We start from the raw sequence: 20,910 nt of genomic DNA on the forward strand, positions 1-20,910 counted from the left end.
GGGCCCCCCCCTTTCTGGCCCACTGTGCGGTGGCCAATGGCCGGCCAATGATATTGGGCCGACCAAAATGTGCGTCCCTCGGTTTGCGTGTAAGGGGCCCGGCCGGCCTCTGTGCGGAGCGAGCAGGGATCTCCGGGATGCTTTCTCCGGAATGTCGATCCGTTGCCGAAAACGGGGGGCTTGCCCTAGGATCCAGGATCCAAGGGTCACCGGTTCGAAAGGTTAATCTGCCCTTTCTCCATACATGGATGCCATGGCTATTCTCTCCCTCCACTGACCCCTCTCTCTGTTTTTGTTTCGCGAAATGGATATCAACAACGATTTTTAGATCAGCTCGGCATGAAATTTTCCTCTGATTTCCTGCGCACCAGTAAAAGTGTTGAGTGAAGCAGCAGGGCAAGAAAATGAGCAGAAGCCTCTTTGAATGGCCGCGGGGCAATATTTCTTTTCGCTATGCCGATCGGTCTTCTGCCGGAGCAGGAAGTGTTATCATGCAGATGCTTGATGGCGATTGGCTGCCGGAAACCCAAAGGGCCCCGCGGACGGCCACGGGGGGCTTCAGATGGCCCCAGAGGGCTTCTGAGGGCTTCAGAGGAAGGCGCGTGGACTGCTGGGCTTTCTTCGTGCTTGCTGCCGTATGCGGAATCCCGGGGCTTTTATGACTTTGTAATGGACGGAGCGGCGCGGCGGACACTGCTAGGAAAAAGTACGTCTGATCAATACTGCAGCGGTTCCGTATATGTTTCCGTTCCACCGGTCTTCTGGCAATCCATTGGTGGGGTCACACGTTCGGTTCGAGTCCCATTTAGCGACTCTGGAGCTCAAAGCGCGTCCGGGATTTTGACCTCCTCCACCGGTCTTCTGGCCCACTGTGCCTCCTCGGGTCGTCGCCCCCGCGATTTGACTCCCGGAAACAAAGGCCTGGTCACTTTCCAAACCACAGAGCGTCAGCCGCGTTAGCAGTGCAGTCGCAGACGTCGTTGCGGCGTCGAGACGATACTAAGGCACTGCAAGTACGAGCAGTGTGGCAGCAGCAGGGTGACGTCACCGACGTCACAGCAGGAGGGGCGGGGAAGGGCAGTTCGAGGAGTGGGTGGGAGTGGCACAGGGGAGAGGGGGGGGGGAAGCAAAGGCCGAGTGGAAGGTGTTGGAAGCGAAAAATTGGAGAGTATGGCAGTGTGGATGACGGAAGGATTGAGCAGAGTGACACCGCGAGTGAGGCAGAAAAACAGGATGAAAAAGGAGAGAAAAAAATGCGTGGAGAGTGAAGGGCAAAGAGAGTGGTAAAAATTAGACTGGGGAGACAAGGAGGTTTCTTCATGTTTCTTTTTTTGCTTTTACTTCAAGACTTTTTTTTTTCAAAAACCCATGAAAAAATATTTTTTACTGACCCAAGAAGTTATTTTTTGGAGTGTGGCACACGTGTCATGATGCCCCAGTGACGAGACTCCCGCCTCGGCCACCGTAGCCACGGCCCGGCCCGCGTACGCACCAAGAAACACTGTTTATTTTCCCAATTTGAATTTCCGAGAGAGTATTCACTTGGTGCAGCCCTGCAGGCCCGCAGCCTTGGACATGATAATAGGGAGAGATCTCGGTGCCTTCCTTGCCGCCTTCGTTCGCCGCGCGACCTCCGGGCAGGCTGCTTGATATTTGGAAGGAGCTGTGCACCGCTGGAAAAAGCCAGTACTGTACGGTAGTCGTCACAAAGCGTCTTCTTGGATCCGTACCACTCAAAAGTGGTCGGCGTCCGCGCCACAGTGGGCCAGAAGACCGGTGGGGACGGACCAAAGTCTAGACGAGTTTTGAGCTCCAGAGTCGCTAAAGAGGCCTCGACCCGAACGTGTGACCCCACCAATGGATTGCTCGTTCGGAGAGCAATCCATTGACCGGTCTTCTGGCCCACTGTGCGTCCGCGCTCGCTGGGGACCGCGCGTTGAAGTCTCCATGCTGCATTTTCACTCCCATCCGTGTCACTCCGTCTCCAAATGCAACAGCCTCGATCCCGCGCCAAAAACAGCAAACCTCAAACCGCTCTTCATTAGCATGACCCCTTCTAAGACGTCTCCTTTTTTTTCGCTCCGCGCCGAACGCAACCGCAACTCAGTTACGACCCGACCGGCTGCTGAAGGCACTCTGCCCCTTTATGGGTATTCCTCTCTCACTTCCTCCTCGTAGGGCGGCCGGGCCAACAGACGGACAGACAGACAGACAGGCCGGAGACGGACACACCCCGCGAGACGACCTCAAGGACGCCCCCACCGTAATGGCCGTGCAAAACGAGCCGCGCTTCTTTATATTACTTTTTCTTAACTTTTTTTTTTCACTTTTCTTAATTTCTTTTTGTTTTGAGCGACTTTCTGCTTTCGTTTTCCGACCGTGTCACTCATCGGCGGCAAGGCCAGCCGACTCTCCGTCAAGCAGCAGCAAAATAAAATCAAAAGTCAAAGGGTTTTTTTTGGTTCTTTTTGGCGGTCTTTGACAACAAGCACTGCTGCGAGGACTCGAAACGAGAACTCATCGCTGGAGTCCATGCGGGCGATCCTGGACAAGGTCCTGGAGGAGCGTGATAAGGTCCTGGAGGAGCTGGACAAGGTCCTGGGGGAGCTGCACACGGTCCTGGAGGAGCTGGACACGGTCCTGGAGGATCTGGACACGGTCCTGGAGGAGCTGGACACGGTCCTGGAGGAGCTGGACACGGTCCTGGAGGAGCTGGACAAGGTCCTGGAGGAGCTGGACACGGTCCTGGAGGAGATGGACAAGGTCCTGGAGGAGCTGGACAAGGTCCTGGAGGAGCTGGACAAGGTCCTGGAGGAGCTGGGCAAGGACCTAGAAGAGGAGCTGGACAAGGAGCTGCTTCAAAAGAGTCGGATTGGACGTGCCAGTCTAGCGCCGGCAGCTCTTTTTGTCGCCTCCTTAGTGCGTGTACTGGGCTAGGCGTGGAGGGGCGTGGCGGGGCGTGGCGTGGTGCGGCGGGGCGGCCCGTCGGTAATCTACCCACGCCCCGCGGCCCCTGAGTAACGTTACGGCGCGAACGGCAGCAGCGCTAGAACAAGGGTCATATCTCTGCTAGTGGCGCGGCGCCGCAGCCAGGGCGCGGCCCAGGAGGCGGAGGAAGAGGGGGCGGATAAGAGCGAAAGGTGAGACGGAGGGAGACAAAAGCCGAAGTTGTGAAACAGGTATATAAAAAATTGGAGTACACTTTTTGTACTTCTTGCGATCACCATGTGTGTGTGTGTGTGTGTGTGTGAGTGAAGAATACTTTGCTTGTGATGTTTTACCCTTTCCGAACAACATCAACGAAACCCTGGTCTGTCACTGGACCTCATTTCTGCTGCGTCCAAGGCCGGGGGGGGGGGGGGAGGGGAGGGGGAGGACGAGGACGAGGAGGGAGGAGGAGGAGAGGAGGAGGAGGAGGAGGAGGAGGAGGAGGAGGAGGAGGAGGAGGAGGAGGAGAGAAGGATAAAGCACAGCAGAAGCGAGGCGTGGCCCAGTGCGAGCGAGCTGCGAGCAGATCGACGAAAGACTGACAGTGAAAAAGAAAGACGACGGTGCAATCTTCAGTCCCTTCTTGCCCTTCCGCGAGGCGGTGCTCGGCGTGGTGTATGGCGGCGTCGCACAGTGGGCCAGAAGACCGGTGGAGGCGGCCAACACTATAGACGCGTTTTCAAGTCCAGAGTCGCTGAATAGGAATCGAACCGAACGTGTGACCCCACCAAATGGATTCCTCGTTCGGAGAGCAATCCATTGGTGGGGTCACACGTTCGGTTCGAGCCCCCTTTAGCGACTCTGGAGCTCAAAACGCGTCCGGGATTTTGAGCTCTAAGGAGGATGACGGCGTGGAGGATGGCGACGTCGGCATGGACGAGCGACGCACCGATGACGCCAAGGTGCAGTAATGCCCTTCGGAGAAATCAATCAAACCGTCGAACACACACACACACACACACACACACAGAAACACACGCACACACGCGCGCGCGCAGTGCGCTGCTGATGAGTCTGATGAGGAGTGGAATAAGACAATGGGCTGCTGCGCCGAGCTTGGGCGGCGCTGAAGCAACATCGTTCCCAGTGGCGCACGCAGTGTATGTGCTTGCACGAAGCACGCGTCAAACCTGACGTGCTTCCCTCTCTTCATCCGGACGGGAAATTAGTTATTACAACAACCTTGGGTCGACAAGAACCCTCTTCATGTCAGGTGGTCTAACTAACCATTGACTGCAAGTCACAAATTTTGGAAAAAAAAAGAGAAAAAAAATAAATTAAATTTTTTGAGTCGCGTCACACGCTGCATACATCTATTTGGTTTGGAACACGAACAATTAGGACGTAAATTACGAAGTGTTTTCGTAGTAAGCCTGCGTATGCTCAAAATACTTAGTTACAAGGAGACATTTTTGTTTGTGCAAAGCCCAAAATATTTTGTTGGGTTTCCACAGTGAATCATTGCAGTGTACAGATAAGCGCTCGTGTCGTCCTCTGCCGGGTCCCAATACTCGTTCCGTTCCGTCTGCGGGGCGGCACTCGCTGCGGGGGGGGGGGGGGGGGGGGGGGCGACGGTACGGACGGTACGGTCCAAAGCCGAAATAACGAAACTGAAAAATGAGCTTACATAATGAGGACGACATCGCCGGGGCGAGCAAGGCAGCCACGCCACTGCAAGTAAGGCAAGCACGGCGGGCAAACCCGCGCACAGTGGGCCAGAAGACCGGTGGATGCGGCCAAAACTCTCGACGCGTTTTGAGCTCCAGAGTCACTAAATGATACTCGAACCGAACGTGTGATCCCACCAATGGATTGCTCTCCGAACGAGGAATCCATTGGTGGGGCCACACGTTCGGTTCGAGTCCCACTTAGCGACTCTGGAGTTGAAGACGCGTCTGGAGTTTTGTCCGTCTTCCGACCCACTCTGCCGCGGTGCGGCGAGTCGGTAGTCAGGCGCAAGTCGCGCCACTAGAAAAATCTCACAGCGGGGCGTCAAGATTAAATCTGCGCGCCGCTGCAGACTGATTCCGAGAGTCATTTTGTCTCCCTCGCACTTGCACGGCACGCCCCGGGAGTGCGGGAGAGACAGAGCGACGAAAACGACTCTCGGAATCAGTCTGCTGAGGTCTCCCGCAGGGCAGGGGAGGGGAAGGGGAGGGGAAGGGGAGGGGAAGGGGAGGGGCACGTGCACTTCAGCACCGCGGCTGCAACATTTCGCGGGGCCATCCGATTGTATAACATGACGACTAGGGCACGGCGGGGCGGCGCGAGACGGGGCAAGGCGGGACGGGGCGGGGTACAGCGGTGGAGGCGGCCGAAACTTTTGAGCTCCAGAGTCGCTGAATGGGACTCGAACCGAACGTGTGACCCCACCAATGGATTGCTCTCCGAACGAGGAATCCATTGGTGGGGTCACACGTTCGGTTCGAGTCCTGTTTAGCGACTCTGGAGCTCAAAACGCGTTTAGCGTTTTGGCCGCCTCCACTGGTCTTCTGGCCCACAGAGCGTGGCGGGGCCACAGGAATCTCACAGTGCACTACCCTCAGTGCAGAGAAACGTCCACCGAGATTCCCTTCCGGCCGCAGAGCATCAGACGTTCGAGCAGAGACATCCGGATGCACAACCGTCCGTCTTTTTACGTCGTCCCATTGGCTGCGACCTTTCCCAGGCGAAGCTCGAAGCTCATCGAGCGCTCGACAAAATAACGGGTGCGCCACGCAGAGCTACGCAGTGCCCGCACTGCAAGACAGCAGCGCAATTCCCGTCGCTCCGTCTCCGTCCCTCTCATGGGGCACAGTGGGCCAGAAGACCGGTGGAGGCGGACAAAACTCTAGACGCGTTTTGAGCTCCAGAGTCGCTGAATGGGACTCGAACCGAACGAGTGATCCCACCAATCGATTCCTTGTTCGGAGAGCAATCTATGGGTAGGGTCACACGTTCGGTTCGAGTCCCACTTAGTGACTCTGGAGCTCAAAACGCGTCTAGAGTTTTGGCCGCCTCCACCGGTCTTCTGGCCCACTGTGCTGCGTGAGGGTGCGAGAGAGACGGAGCGGCAAACCGCTCTCCTGAATCGCCCGGCAGCCAATCTGAGCGACCAGCGGCCGGAAGCACCGGGCCGCGCGGGGCTGCGTTCGAGAGTGAAGCGCCTTCCTCTCGAGCTCTCGACCGACTGTCGATATCTCGAACGCAGCATGGACGCCGCGGCGCGCGCGGCACCCAAGACCGCGAAGCACTTGATGGCGTAGCCCGGCGCCATCAGCATGGCCAAGTACGGCCGGCACGAGGAAGGACGGGATGCACTTTTTGCAAACAACAACAGGCGCGGATCCAAGGGGGGGGCGATGGGGGCGTCGCCCCCCCCCCCTGAAGGCGGCGAAGCCGCCTGAAAGGTAGGCAAAAAGTCGCACATTACCCCTGTAGGTAGGCAACTTTCGCGACATCCCCCCCCCCCCCCCCCTGAACCCGTCCCTGGATCCGCCCTTGAACAACAACAACAACAACTCGAACTTTTGGGGCCGTGTACACGTGCGGGCGAGGGCGGCAGTTCAATCGGGACATTCAGTTCCCGAGTTTCCCCTCAAACATAAGCAAAGGAAACAAGGAAACTCATAAAGTAAATACAATCAGTGATTTTGTTTCCGAGAAAATGTCGCCAAATGTGGTCCCGCTGAGGCGATGCTCAGTGGGCTAGAAGACGGGTAGAGGCGGACAAAACTCCAGCCGCGTTTTGAGTTCCAGGGTGGCTAAATCGGACTCGAACCGAGCGAGTGACCCCACCAATGGACTCCTCGTCTGGGGAGCTATCCATTGGTGGGGTCACACGTTCGGTTCGAGTCCCATTTAGCGACTCTGGAGCTCAAAACGCGTCTGGAGTTTTGTCCACCTCCACTGGACCACCGTGCGATGACCCTCCCCTCCGAGGCACGAGGCACTACCGGTCGCACGGCCCGAAGACTCCCCGCCCTTCTGGCTGCGTCTCTCTGCGGTCCCGCACACTCATTCCGAGACACGATTTCCTCGCTGTCTCTCTCGCACCTCGCTCCACGGGCGCGAGAGAGACAGAGCGACGAGAACGCCTCTCGGAATGAGTCCGCTGCGGTCCTGCGGTCTGGTCGCGGCCAAACTTGGAGTGCAGTTCGCTTCCCTGACCTTCCGCAGCACAGTGGGCCAGAAGACCGGTGGAGGCGGACAAAACTCTGGACGCGCTTTGAGCTCCAGAGTCGCTAAATGGGACTCGAACCAAACGTGTGACCCCACCAATGGATTGCTCTCCGAACGAGCATTGCTCTTCTAACAGGCCAGGTAATATCGAAAGCTACACACCGTAACTACAAAAAGTCAAATTCTAAGGACCAAATTTTATTTAATAAACTTTATAAGCAAGCGAGAAGAAGGCGATTATTTGACAAAAATGTCATTACACGGCTGATAGTGTACAATGAGTAACTTTTTTTTTCTTGTTGGATGTTTTTCTTCTTCCTTTTCGCGTGCCTTGTCTGGAAAGGGTGTGGGGGGTTCCTCATGGGCTAAGACGGCAGGCCCCGCACTAGCAGTGCACTAGCATGGCGCCAGGAGGCGACACCATTGTCCTGCCTAATGCCAACAGCGTAGGCTCCGTCAAAGGAACATTCCGCCTACACTGTCAACAGCAGCTAAATCGATTCAGCAAAAGCAAAAAACAAAGTTGCAAATACACAAAGCAGCTGTCGGTACAAAAAAAATATGCACAATTTTTGGGGGACAAAATTTGATATTTTTAAAAATTTATTTAATCTACAATTTTTGCTTGTTTTTTACCTGGTAGGGTTAAGAGGAAAAAACAAGCGAGATTTCAGACCCGACGCGAGCAATGCGATCGCCAGAAACACGCAAAACGTGTCCGACTCTCTCGCCGTTTAGGAGCGCATGACAAACAACAAACAGATCAAATCTAGAACGGTGCCGGCCTCGCTCCGCCGGCGCCGCAAATCGCACCGAAACGCCATTCAGCTCCACAGAGAGAGACAGAGGGACAGAGATCGAAAGTGCAGTCCGGCCGGCCAGCGGCGATGGCGGGACAGAGATAGCGAGCGGACACACAATGTGGGCGGGAAGGCCATCGCGATGGTTGAGAAGGGCGGATTTGCCGTGAAGCAGGTGGCATACAGTGGAGGACCTGGCTAGGTTTTTTTCAAAAAACGCTCGAATCGAACGTGTGACCCCACCAATGGATTCCTCGTTCGGAGAGCAATCCATTGGTGGGGTCACACGTACGGTTCGAGTCCCATTCAGCGACTCTGGAGCGCAAAACGCGTCCGGGGTTTCGACCGCCTCCACCGGTCTGCTGGCCGGCCCACTGTGCGACCTCGGCTTTTCCGCGAAGCAGCTAGCTGAGGTGCCGGTGGGACGATTATCCGTTTGCATGCTCCCGGAACGCACCGCGACGCACCGCCTGCTGCACTGCAAGTGCCACAAGCAGCGTAGCGCACTCGGCTTTCTCCTCCACTGAGTCATAATGGCTAATGAATGAGAAGGCTGTGCCCTGCCAGCCCTGCACCTTGCCTTGCCAAGTCCCTAACGAAACCCGCCCCCTGCCCCTCCACCCCTCCGTACCCTCCCGGAGCCGGCGGGGCCATGGTGCAGCCGGGAAACGGTCTCTCCGCGCGCCGAGCGCTATTTTCGGTCCGCAAAGCGTTTAATGAACGAGCCGGGGAATACATTAAAACACACACACACTCGCACACACACATATATGCACGCACGAATCAAACAGAGAGCACGCACAGACACACGCACACACTTGCAAAGGCACACGGCACACACAAGAGGATACACATCCTCGAAGCACCCATATCCCCCTTTCTTTTTACACACACACCCTTAAAACCTTACGAAGTATTTTGAGCCTACATATAACAAACTAAAATACTTTGTTATACGAAGAAATAGTTCGTAAATTACGAAGTATTTTCTTTGTAAGCTTACGTATGCTCAAAATACTTTGTTATACAAACTACTTTTCTTTGTAAGGCCCAAAATAGTTTGTAAGGTTTTCTCAGTGCACAGACGCGCGCGCGCGCGCGCGCGCACACACACACACACACACACACACAAATGGGTGACGGACCAGCCCGGCGCTCGGTGGGCTGAATCGTTACCAGCGTCCCGTTGGACTGTGCTGCCTGGCGGGGCAGGATTAGTGTCGCTCGACGAAGCGAGCTGCGGACCGATTCCGAGGGTCGTTTTCGTCGCTCTGTCTCCCTCGCACTCACGGGGCGTCCCGTATAGGTGCGAGAGAGACAGAGCGACGACAACGACTCTCGGAATCGGTCCGCTGGTCGCGATGCGAGTGCGCACCGGAGCCAGAGGGACGTCCGGGCGAAATGAATGGCTCAAATCAAGCGGTGCTCGAGACGGTGCGAGATAAGCGAGGCGGCCGGTGCGCGGGTTCGAATACCGGCACCGCCTCGCGGTTTCAGAGTGGGCCAGAAGATCGGCGCAGGCGGCCAAAACTCTAGACGCGTTTTGAGCTCCAGAGTCGCTGAACAGGACTCGAACCGAACGTGTGACCCCACCAATGCATTGCTCTCCGAACGAGGAATCTACTGGTGGGGTCACACGTTCGGTTCGAGTCCCATTTAGCGACTCTGGAGCTCAAAACGCGTCCGGGCTTTCGGCCGCCTCCACCGGTCTTCTGGCAAGTCCACTGTGCGTTTCCCGTTCCCGTCCTTTCCCAATCAAGGCAATGTCACGGCCTGACCGGGCCTGACCCACATCAGCACCCCGGGGTGCTGCGCCGCTGCGCCTCCACTGGCAAGGCACCGGCAAGGCCGCCTGCAACGACTGCGACACCGAGGCCGGCTTGCAGCGGCTTGCAGCAGCAGCAGACCGATTCCGAGAGTCGTTTTCGTCGCTCTGTCTCTCTCGCACTCATGGGGCGCCCCGTATCGGTGCGACAGAGACAGAGCGACGAAAACGACTCTCAGACTGCAGCGAACCGCTTGAACCACTCGTCGGTTCGGTTCGGCCGGGCCGAGCCGACTCGCCGAGCTTTCGGCTCGACTTCGGCACACTGCGGCTCATTGGGCTAATTGCCCGGCCCTCGGCCCGGCCGCAGACTGATTCCGAGAGTCGTTTCCATCGCCCTGTCTCTCTCGCACCGACACGGGACGCCCCGTGAGTGCGAGAGAGACAGAGCGACCAATCAGTCGGCTGGCCCTTCGCCCGTCCGGCCGGTCGCACGGCTTGATTGAGTCACAGAGTCACAGTCCGCCACGGAGAGGATGAGGGAAGGACACCGTAGAAAAATTCGCAACTCAGAACGGAAACAGCGCGCTGTAAGCTATAAGGACGCGCAACTGTTGCAAAATTTACACACGCGTCAAAAACGACGTAAAAGGGAGGCTAATTGGAAGTCTGCAAGAAATATGGACGGGAGTGCATGGCGAAACAAGAGAGGACGAGACGAGCGGCGCACAGTGGGCCAGAAGACCGGCGGAGGCGGCCGAAACTCTAGACGCGTTTTGAGCTCCTGAGTCGCTAAATGGGACTCGGACCGAACGTGTGACCCGACCAATGGATTGCTCTCCCAACGAGGAATCCATTGGTGGGGTCACACGTTCGGTTTGAGGCCTGTTTAGCGACTCTGGAGTTCAAAACGCGTCTAGAGTTTTGACCGCCTCCGCCGGGCTTCTTTCTGGCCCACTGTGCGGCGTGCTGCACGGGGTGCGGCGTCGCCGGCCGGTTCCGGGCGGGGGGCGAGGCGGGGCGGGGCACTCTTTCCTTCCACACGACACCGCGTGCTCGGCGTGCACGTCGACGGCGACCTTGGGGGCGGCGGGGACGGCGGGGTGGGGGCGGCGGCGCGGTGGAGGGGCGGGGAAGCGCGCCTCTCCAGACCGCTGTTGTGGCGGCGCGGCTGCGCGGCGCGGCACGGCAGTCATTCCCCGAGTGACAGCCGACGCGGAGCTCCGCTCCAGCACCAGGTCGCCGCCGGCGGCGTGACCGACCGACGAACCGCGCCGCGACCGCCGCGTCACGACCAGGACGCCGTCGACGCCGCGAACTTGGATTACCAGTGCAGTGCGCGTCCACGGAGGAGCAGTGCTTCGCAGTGCAGTGACCGCCACGACGACGACGGCGAGGCCGGAAGCATGCACAGGCCAAGCAGTGTGGGGGCAAGGCAGTCTGCGGGGTCCCTCCGCGGGGCGCCCCGATCCAGGCCCTTTTGCATGCCGGCCCGCCGGCCGCCGCGCCACCGCCTCGCAGAGCTCGCAGCACTAGCCTCGGCACTAGCCCTGACATAAGGCATTGCATCACGAGGACAGACCTACGCCCTGCTGCACGGCCCTGTAGTAAGTACGCGCACAGACAGACAGACAGACAGACAGACAGACAGACAGACAGACAGACAGACAGACAGACACACACACAGACAGACAGGCAGACAGACAGACAGACAGACAGACAGACAGACACACACACAGACAGGCAGACAGACAGACAGACAGACAGACAGACAGACAGACAGACAGACACACACACACACAGACAGACAGACACACAGACAGACAGACACACAGACAGACACACAGACAGACAGGCAGACAGACACACACACAGACGCGCACGCATGCACGACCGCGGGCGCATTCTCACACACCCGTTGCACATACAAATGTCCGCTAAAACACCGTGGAAGTTGAATCGTGAGCGAGTGCACTTCATGAACGTGCAGGACGTCCGCGTGCAAGGAGGGCAGCATTCAGCCGGCAGGGTGGGGCCAAGGGGGCTACAGTGGGCTAGAAAACCAATGGAGGCGGCCAAAACTTTAGACGCGGTTTGCGCTCCAGGTCGCTAAATGGGACTCGAACCGAACGCGTGACCCCACCAATGGATTGCTCTCCGAACGAGGAATCCATTGGTGGGGTCACACGCTCGGTTCGAGTCCCGTTTAGCGACTCTGGAGCTCAAAACGCGTCTAGAGTTTCGGCCGCCTCCACCGGTCTTCTGGCCCACTGTGGCTGGTCGTGCCGCCACATCACTTCATTACGATTCGAGGCAGCGGTCGGACCAAAGCGGCCGAGGCGCCCAACAACGCGGCGACACCGAGAGGGAGCAATGCTAAGCAATGCATACGGGAATTGACCTCATTGTCATACCAAAGGTCGCTGGCGCGCCGCGGCTCGCATTGTACGCGACGGTACGCCACGTTGCGTCACGATTAACGTGTAGAGGCGGACGGGCCGCGGTGGGCGGGCGGGGCGGGGCGGGCGGGGCGGGGCGGGGCGGGGGCGGGGCGGGCGTGCGGGGCGGGGCGGGGCGGGGCGGGGCGGGGCGGGGCGTGGCAGCGTTTTGTCACCGCACACGCAAATTGTCATACTACGCTAGAGAGAGATAAAAGTAGGGCAGGGAACGCCAAAATCTGCGTCGCTAGAAAGCAGCGCGAGTCCCGACCCGCAGGCGGACACACCTATACTTAAGTTTTGCATGTTGCTCATAAGTTTCAGTTGCCAATTAAAGATTGTTAAAAATCGAAGAAAGAGCAAAAAGCCTTGTGAGAAGCGTTGGATGATGCCATTTAGAGCTGAGGGTAGACGGTAGAAAAAGGTTCCTGGTTTTCCCAGGAACTTCCTGGAAATCGTCTATGTCTTTACCATAGGCTTCCTGAGAAAACCAGAAACGGTTTTTACCATGTAGCCTACACTGAAATGACAGTGTGTATGAGCCAGAGTGAGCGAGATTTCTGACGTATTTTCCACACGTGTTGCCCACTCACAGGCGTTTCAGCCACCCGAATGCGTTCGATTTTCGCCAAAAGAATGTGGGAAGCTGTTCCCTCTTCGGGTAACAGCATGACCACAACAGTACTTGACTAGATGCGTCTTCTGATACTGACACGCCGCGGCGCGCGCACTGTAACTGCGTATAGTTTAATCCGGCCTTTGCCCCGGGATGCGCAACAAATCGACTGCTATCGGCGATCCAGCACACTGATTCCGAGATTCGTTCTCGTCGCCCTGTCTCTCTCGCGCCTGTGCGGCACGCCCCGTGAGTGCGAGAGAGACGGAACGGTGCCGACCGGCAAATGCCAAATGCCTGCGCCGTCTCTATCTCCCCGACGCGTCAAATCGATGCGTCCCGTAAGACCCGGAAAATGGAAAACATTTCACATCCGTCCGTCCGTCTGTCTGTCCGTCCGTCTGCCCGTCCGTCTGATCGTTGAGTCACAGGCAGCCCTGCTAATGGGTCGTCGAGACGCAACACGCCCTATCCACACTCTGGCGCGGCTCTAGCCGCACTTCGACTCGCCGCAAAGCCCGCGCGTCGTTTCGATATCTCGAAGGGCGCCTCGACGCGCGCCGCTCGCGCGCCGCCGCGGAGTGCGTTACAAAACAAACGCGGCACAGTGGGCCGGAAGACCGGCGTTGGCGGACAAAACTCTAGACGCGTTTTGAGCTCCAGAGTCGCTTATCCCAGCCCCCAGTTGTTGCTTTCCGCGTGTCGGGTCCTTAAGGACTCTATCCGCCGTGGGTGCCGTGTGGTCGGGCGGCCCGGCCAGCCACTTGCAGTGGCAACAAACCCGCAATGATGAGGCAATGCCAATGCTGCCGACTGCAGCAACCTGCTGCGGAAAGATCCCCGCAACTGTTGCGGCGTCGCCGTCAATTGGCCGCTTTTTCCCGCGCTTTTTTGTTTTTGTTTTTGTCCCCCGAGTTGTCAAACGGGTACCGGGTGGCGGGCCGCGGCGGTGCAGCGGGTTGCGGAGGTCAGGCTGCCGAGCCGAGCCAGCGTGCTTCGGCTCGGCTCGGTTAGGTTCGGTTCGGTTTACTGACATTTCTTCTCACAATTTTTTGGCCAAAATTCATTGAAATTCAAGTGAAATTGATTTGATTTGCACATCGGAATTCAAAGTCATTTCCCCTTAACTGCGAACAGGCAACAAAACGCCGTTCTGTTGGACGACCACCCAGAAAGAACAAGCAGGTCAAGGCCAACGTGCCAAGGAGGTCAAAGGATGTCCCTTTGACTTCCGAATAACATTTTCCGCTAACAGTGACTTGATTGGGTGTCCTTCCTGAGCACCACGGCCCAAAGCAGCCGAATAATGGGGGTTTCCCTCTCCACGACAAGGCACCCCCACTCCGAAACGGGGTAAATTGATTCCAGCCGTGAAACAACCCGATCTTGGCAGCCGAAAACCCGATAACGGCAATAGCGGCCCGTGGCGCCACTCGGCCAAAATTATGGGCCGCGGCCAATGGCTCCGTCTCTCTCGCACTCACGGGGCACAGTGGGCCAGAAGACCGGTGGAGGCGGCCAAAACTCTAGATGCGTTTTGCGCTCCAGAGTCGCTAAGCAGGACTCGAACCGAACGTGTGACCCCACCAATGGACTCCTCGTTCGGAGAGCAACCCAATGGTGGAGTCACACGTTCGGTTCGAGTCCCATATAGCGACTCTGGAGCTCAGAACGCGTCTAGAGTTTCGTCCGCCTCCACCGGTCTTCTGGCCCACTGTGCGGGGCGTGCCGCGCGGGTGCGAGCGAGACGGAGCGACGAACCAAGCCCCATCACAACACGCTGGCGTTACGTTGGGGGGACGACTGGTCCTGCGACTTCGATGAGCAGGCCAGCAGCCACCTAGGGCGCAACACCGCCTGGAAACCTCAACAGCGATGCGATGCCCACGGCCCCTTTTATAATGTCGCCTAAGTGAGGCAATAGGCAATCTCTCTCTCTCTCTCTCTCTCTCTCCATCCGGACTTCCCTCTCCGGCGTGCTTCCGTTCCGCTGCAGTCGCCTGATTCCGCGGGTCGTTTTCGTCGCTCTGTTTCTCTCGCACTCGCGGGGCGTTCTTGTGGGTGGGAGAGAGACAGAGCCTCGAAGGCGACTCTCGGAATCAGTCCGCAGCTCTACTCGTGTTTGAGCAAACCATTCGAGCCTCGTCGAAGCGTTCGGACTACAGCAGCCGACTGATTCTGAGAGTCGTTTTCGTCGCTCTGTCTCTCTCGCACTCGTGAGGCGTTCCGTGCAGGCGCGAGCGAGCCAGAGCTACGACTCTCGGAATGAGTCTGTAGGGCCTTCTAACGAGCGGACAAGGACTCCGCGAGCGGTTCGGGGCCTTGAAGGTGCAGCGACCCCGTGCGGGATCAAAGCCCTCTTCCTGGCCAGCCGGCCTGCCCGGCCTGCCGGCACACTGCAAGACCGCGCCCAGCACCGCGGGGCAGTAGGGCAGTCTGCAGGGCGCAGGACGCGACGCTGCACATGACAGACAAGACCCCGGGGGACTAACTGGGACCGACGAGGGGACCGATACGGCACGGCCGATGATGTCGATCTGGCACGAGTTGCGCCACGGGCGGGGCGGGGCGGGGCGGGGCGCGCCATGCCGCCACACGGCGCGGCGCCGCGACGGTGCCCACCGTGTTGTCATTCCGGGCGACCCGCTGACCTCGCGGCGAACTCGCGGCCCGGCACCAAAGTGACGACGCGCATTTCGAGGAACGCCACCGTGCGGGTTTCCGGTTTCCGGTGTGATGGGGAAAACCATCGGCGCGGCCAATCAACGGTTTCACCATCGCGACGACATAAAAACAAACACAAACGGTGCAAATCGACGCTTCACAATGGGCCAATGGATTCCTCGTTCGGAGAGCAATCCATTGGTGGGGTCACACGTTCGGTTCGAGACCCATTCAGTGACTCTGGAGATCAAAACGCGTCCGGGGTTTTGAACGCCTCCACCTGTCTTCTGGCCCACTGTGCGCTTGCCGCCTCTAACGACCCCGTCTGCTTGCAGGGCATGTTCCTGACGCTGCTGCCGCCCTTGGCGCTGCTGCTGGGGCCGTGGGGGCCGTGGGGGCGGCCCGTGCTGGCGCTGGGGGCGGTGGTGCCGCCGTCCTGGGCCGACCCCCGGCACAACCCCTGCGCGGCGCAGCCCGGCGGCTGGCAGCTGCTGCTGTGGCCCGGCGACGGCCGCTGCTACCGCATCTTCCGCCGCGGCCACCCCTGCCCGCCGCACATGGAGCTCACCCCCGGCGTGGGGCCGGGCGGCGCGCCGGGCTGCAGGTGCCCGCCCGGCACCGCCGTGCTGGCCTCCGCCACGACGGCCAGCACCGCCAGCAACGCGACGGGCACGTGCTACCCGCTGCTGGAGCAGGGGCCGTGCCCGCGCGGCCAGTACCTCGCGCCCGTCCCCGCGCCGCCGGACTCGGACAACAGGTGAGCAGAGTCCTAGAGTGGGTGAGCAGGCTCAGCCTGCAGGGTAGGCCACCCATCAGGCACCCTCGGCGGCGGCCACGCAAGTTGGGCTGCCTACCCACAGGCGCCCGCGCTGAAACTCCCCGCTTAAATGGGTGCACAGTGACCCGGTGGAGGCGGTCAAAACCCGGGACGCGTTTAGAGGTCCAGAGTCGCTGAATGGATCTCGAACCGAACGTGTGACCCCACCAATGGATTGCTCTCCGAACGAGGAACCCATTGGTGGGGTCACACGTTCGGTTCGAGTCCTGTTAAGCGACTCTGGGGCTCAAAACGCGTCTAGAGTTTTGGCCGCCTGCGCCCGCCTCCTGGCCCACTGTGGGGTGCACTGTCAGGCGCAGGTTCGAGCCCCAGCGGGGGGTCGGGTTTGGAACCTCCCAGAGTTACCCACCACAGCTGATCGAGTCCCCAATCTCAGCCCGCGCCTCGCGGCCGCAACGCACTGACGCCGTGCCGGTCTTGTCCTCCCCGCAGAGTGCCGCACCTGCTCGCGGCGTGCCGCGCCCCCGACGCCTGCCCGCCCGGCCACGTGTTCTGGGCGCGCGACGGGCGCTGCTACCCGCAGCTGACGCGGGGGCCGTGCTACCGCGGCGAGCTGCTGGTGGCGGGCCGCGGCCACGGCGGCACGCCGACGACGTCCTCGGCCACGGCCTCGACGGCCACCCCGCTGGGCGTCTGCCGGTGCGAGTCGCGCGGCGAGCTGGGCCGGTACTTCTCGCCCCTGACCAAGACGTGCCACGAGCACTACACGCCGGGGCCCTGCCAGGAGAAGGGGCTCATCTTCCTGCCGCCCAGTGCGGCCACTTCGGCCACTTCCAGTGGCGTGGCCGGCGCGCCGCGGTGCGGCTGCAGCGCCGACCTGCCGCACTACCACCCCGCCACGGGCCAGTGCTTCCAGATCGGTACGTACACTCTAAATATGGGGTGCCCAGCAACTGGGTGCCTTTGTCGCCCGCCCCACTTTTTAGGGTGCCAAATGTCGCCCAGTTTCTGGGCACCTTTGTCGCCCAGTCTCAGGGTGGACAAATCATACAGTAACCGGCCCTCTCCCATGGTAGAGCATGCTCAGGTGTCTAGATCCTGGGCGACTAAGGTGCCTAGATTCTGGGCACCTTCGACACCTCAGTCGCTGCTGAGCCATGGGTGAAGGCAGGTTTCTTAATGGTTTGTCCACCCCGAGACTGGGCGACAAAGGTGCCCAGGAACTGGGCGGCATTTGGCACCCTAAAAAGTGGGGCGGGCGACAAAGGCGCCCAGTTTCTGGGCACCCCATATTTAGAGTGTAGCGCCCCACTACGCACCACCCAACTCTGTTTCTCTCAGACCTGCACTTGCCGCCCCACGCAAATAACTCCAGCCAAATTTGTACACCGAAATTCATCAAACTTGAAAAATTTACTGAAGTTCATTAAAATTTAACGAAATTTGATTGAAATTCATCGAAATTTGACTGAAATTCGACTAAAATTCATCGCAATTTTACAGAAATTCGTCGCAATTCGACTGAAATTCATTGGATCAGTACACCGAAATTCGCAGTGATTTCCCCTTGGTTCGAACCCACGCCTAACAGTGCCTCCGTTCCAGACACGATCGGGCCGTGCCCGGCTGGGCAGCGCTTCACGACGCCGGGCAAGCGGTCGGGCCGGTCGGGGCGGCCGGGGCGCGCGCAGTGCCGCTGCAAGGGCGGCCACGTGCCCTGGCCGCGCCCCGAGGCCGTGGACGCGGCCGTGGACGCGGCCGTCGAGGCCCAGACGGCGCAGGCGCTGACGGCGTGCTACCGGCCCTGGACGCGCGGGCCGTGCCCCCAGGGCCAGCTCCTGTCCGACGCCTCGCAGTGCGTGGCCGCGCCCTGCCGCCCCGGCCGCCTCTACTTCCCCGACGACGCGGGCTGCTACAAGGTGGGCGTGCGCGGGCCGTGCCCCAAGGGGCAGGTCGTGCTGTTCGAGACCGCCGTCCGCCCCGCGCTCGAGGGCATCTCCTACCGCGGCATGTGCGGCTGCACCGGGCCCGCCGCCAAGTCCAGGTAAGCACACTGTACTACACTTCAAGGGCGAGGGGGATGCACAGTGGGCCAGAAGACCGGTGGAGGCGACCAAAACTCCAGACGCGTTTTGAGCTCCAGAGTCGCTAGATGGGACTCGAACCGAACGTGTGACCCCACCAATGGATTCCTCGTTCGGAGAGCGACCCATTGGTGGGGTCACACGTTCATCCATTGGTGGGGTCACACGTTCGGTTCGAGGCCCATTTAGCGACTCTGGAGCTCAAAACGCGTCCGGGGTTTTGGGCGCCTCCTCCGGACTTCTGGCCGCCTGTGCGCCTGAAAGGTAGGCAAAAGGCCATACTTTGCCGCTGTAAGTACGCAAATAGTACCCCTTTGCCCCAAAGATCACCTCTAAGTCCGCCACTGCTACATTTTTAAATAAAAAAAATTCCAATGCTAACGCATTGCACGGTGTTCCGGTTGTGGAAATGAATTTTAAGTCTGTCGTCTAAACGTTAATTACGTTAATTTTACCGTTATTTACGTAACTTTGAATCCTACCGGCATTTTTACATCCCCAAACCTGATTCAGTTAACACAATGACCATCTCAGTCCATCTCGCGATCTCGCGATTTACAGTGCTCATGTTCGTCAAACGAAAGTCATCCGCGTTCCGAAACCACCTCTCCCGAGTTTATTAAGTTCGTCAAACCAACGTCGTGCTGGTTACAGAATTGAGGAAAACATCACAAGAGAACCGCAACCTTTAAAAGCAAGCCAAACAATTCAACCTCAGCAACAATGGAGGGGCAGTTTCAATGCGCGACTACTCGTTTTTTCAGCCTCGCGATTTTCGAAAGGGCGCAGACGCCGAGAAAATTGTTGCCAACCCCCGACGATTAATTTATTGCGTCTTTTTTGCTACGGACTTTTTACTGACAGACTTCAAAGATGTTCCAATGTCGAGACACCGTGCAATGCGTTAGCATTGGCATTTTCGAATTTCACGGCGTTTTGATTTCTTTTTATCGGCGACTTTAAATTTTGACAGTTGGTACGATGACACCGTGTCGTTGCCATGGAGACTTTTTTTCATGTTTTAACCATTTTCTCAGAACACAGACGATTTCTTGTCACTTTGGTGAGGCAGGAGGTTTAGTTTTGGGGAGTAGCACATTTTGTCTTTGAAACGTTTCTGGAAAATGTGAAGGGATAAGGGTGCTTCATTGTTGCAAATTTATGTTTTTGTCGTTTACGTTAAATTCTTACGATAAATTTTCGAAATTTTCAGGAATTCTTCATTTTTTTATGATAAGGAGTAATTTGGCGGGAACCATTTTTAGATTTGCGTCGGCGGAAGAAAAAATCTGAGCCGTCCCGGGCAATAGGGGTCCTCCTTCGTCGGAACCCCTAAAAATTCTCAACTAAGTGAATATTTTTAAAATTTTTCTATACGTCAACAGCTCCAACAACATCCCTGGAAAATCCATGGAGGACAACAGGTGTGGTGGAAACAGCCCACCCACTGGTGGCGCAGCAGAAGACAAGGACATGGCAGGGGTGAAGCGCAGTGCCATCGCGCCCAGGACCGAGCCAGACTGTGAATCCAAGTCCGGTGCCATAGTGTTCAACGGGAAGTGCTACTCGCTCTACTCGCAGGGGCCCTGCCCCCTCGGCCAGTGGCTGGTCCCGCAGAGGAGAGGGCGAGAGGGGAGGACACTGACTGATTCAAATCCAAATTTGGAGCTGTGGACCGACCCGGAAGCTCGGCCTAGAGCTCGAGCTAAGTGCGACTGCCGGCCGGGCCACAAGCCAGTGTGGGTCCCACAGCCCAGCCCCAGTGGGAAGAGCGACAACTCTACGTCAGTGCTGGAGTGCCAACCACCCACCGTAGTGCTGGCCTCTTTCCTCAACGCAAGAGGTTTCGTGACAGTGTAGGAACATCTTTGTCCACTGCGTACTTAGGAATGGAAATTCTTCCAGTGCCCTACGTTTCTTTAAGCGTACACACTCTGTGATCAGCATCAAGCACATTACCATTGTAGAATAGAATGCTAAATGTGATGATACATTACTGTCTACAGTAATGGAAGAGTATTACATATTGTAATAGAACAAATTAAAGATAAGGGGAAAAAACTCGTTAAATTGATTGCTTGGGTGAAAAATTCTACAAAGTTAGAATGAAACTTTCACTTGAGTGACGATATGAGTTCTTTCCTCTTTGAAACTGCTTAATGGGGTCAGCAAAAATTCACTTTAATTTTTTTATCAAATGAGATGAACCAATTTCAAGAATCATTTGGTCATTGTGTATTTGTTGAGCTTTTGGACCCCAAAGCAGTGCCACAAGTCATGTGCCAAAAAGCATCATGAAAGTTCATAAACTACTTTTGTGTGACAGCCTAGTCAGAAAGATAAAGTTCAGACTATCATAAAGCTCTAGAGATTAGGAGCTGAGGAAAATCAAAAATTCTTGTAAGACTTCTATAGACTAACCCAACTCAAAAATATTTGTTAAGACTCACTCGGCAGCAAAGTGTAGGTCGTTGATGGCCTTCTCCAACTGCTTGATCCTGCTATCCCGCTCACGTATGTCGTCACTCAACATTTGGACTTGCTCTGCTCGTTCATCAGCTGTTCGCTACAAAATAAATCAAAAATACAATTTATCTTGGTGCTTAAAATTATTTC

At 57.5% G+C, this 20,910-nt stretch overlaps 2 protein-coding genes across 3 annotated transcripts in view; one reads left to right on the forward strand and one right to left on the reverse strand.

Annotated features, from left to right (window-relative positions):
• The window catches only part of LOC117644536 (major antigen-like), a 47,519-nt gene that overhangs the window by 11,722 nt on the left and 14,887 nt on the right, over window positions 1-20,910 (reverse strand). For both annotated transcript variants that reach the window (XR_004587667.1, XM_034384083.1), the window contains one exon: window positions 20,745-20,860. Coding sequence is in view for 1 of the 2 variants with exons in the window: in XM_034384083.1 (XP_034239974.1) it covers window positions 20,745-20,860 (116 nt within the window). In the remaining variant the exon portion in view is untranslated. The remainder of the gene's footprint in view (window positions 1-20,744; window positions 20,861-20,910) is intronic.
• Window positions 11,002-20,888, forward strand: LOC117644537. Its single transcript, XM_034384084.1, has 6 exons — window positions 11,002-11,321; window positions 15,768-16,189; window positions 16,703-17,130; window positions 17,816-18,254; window positions 19,560-19,565; window positions 19,680-20,888. Exons 2-6 carry the CDS (start codon window positions 15,771-15,773, stop codon window positions 20,152-20,154), a joined length of 1,767 nt encoding a protein of 588 aa, XP_034239975.1. The 5' UTR covers window positions 11,002-11,321; window positions 15,768-15,770; the 3' UTR covers window positions 20,155-20,888.

The sequence above is a fragment of the Thrips palmi genome, unplaced genomic scaffold (assembly GCF_012932325.1).
Source record: "Thrips palmi isolate BJ-2018 unplaced genomic scaffold, TpBJ-2018v1 HiC_scaffold_18, whole genome shotgun sequence".
NCBI classification, from domain to species: Eukaryota; Metazoa; Arthropoda; class Insecta; order Thysanoptera; family Thripidae; genus Thrips; species Thrips palmi.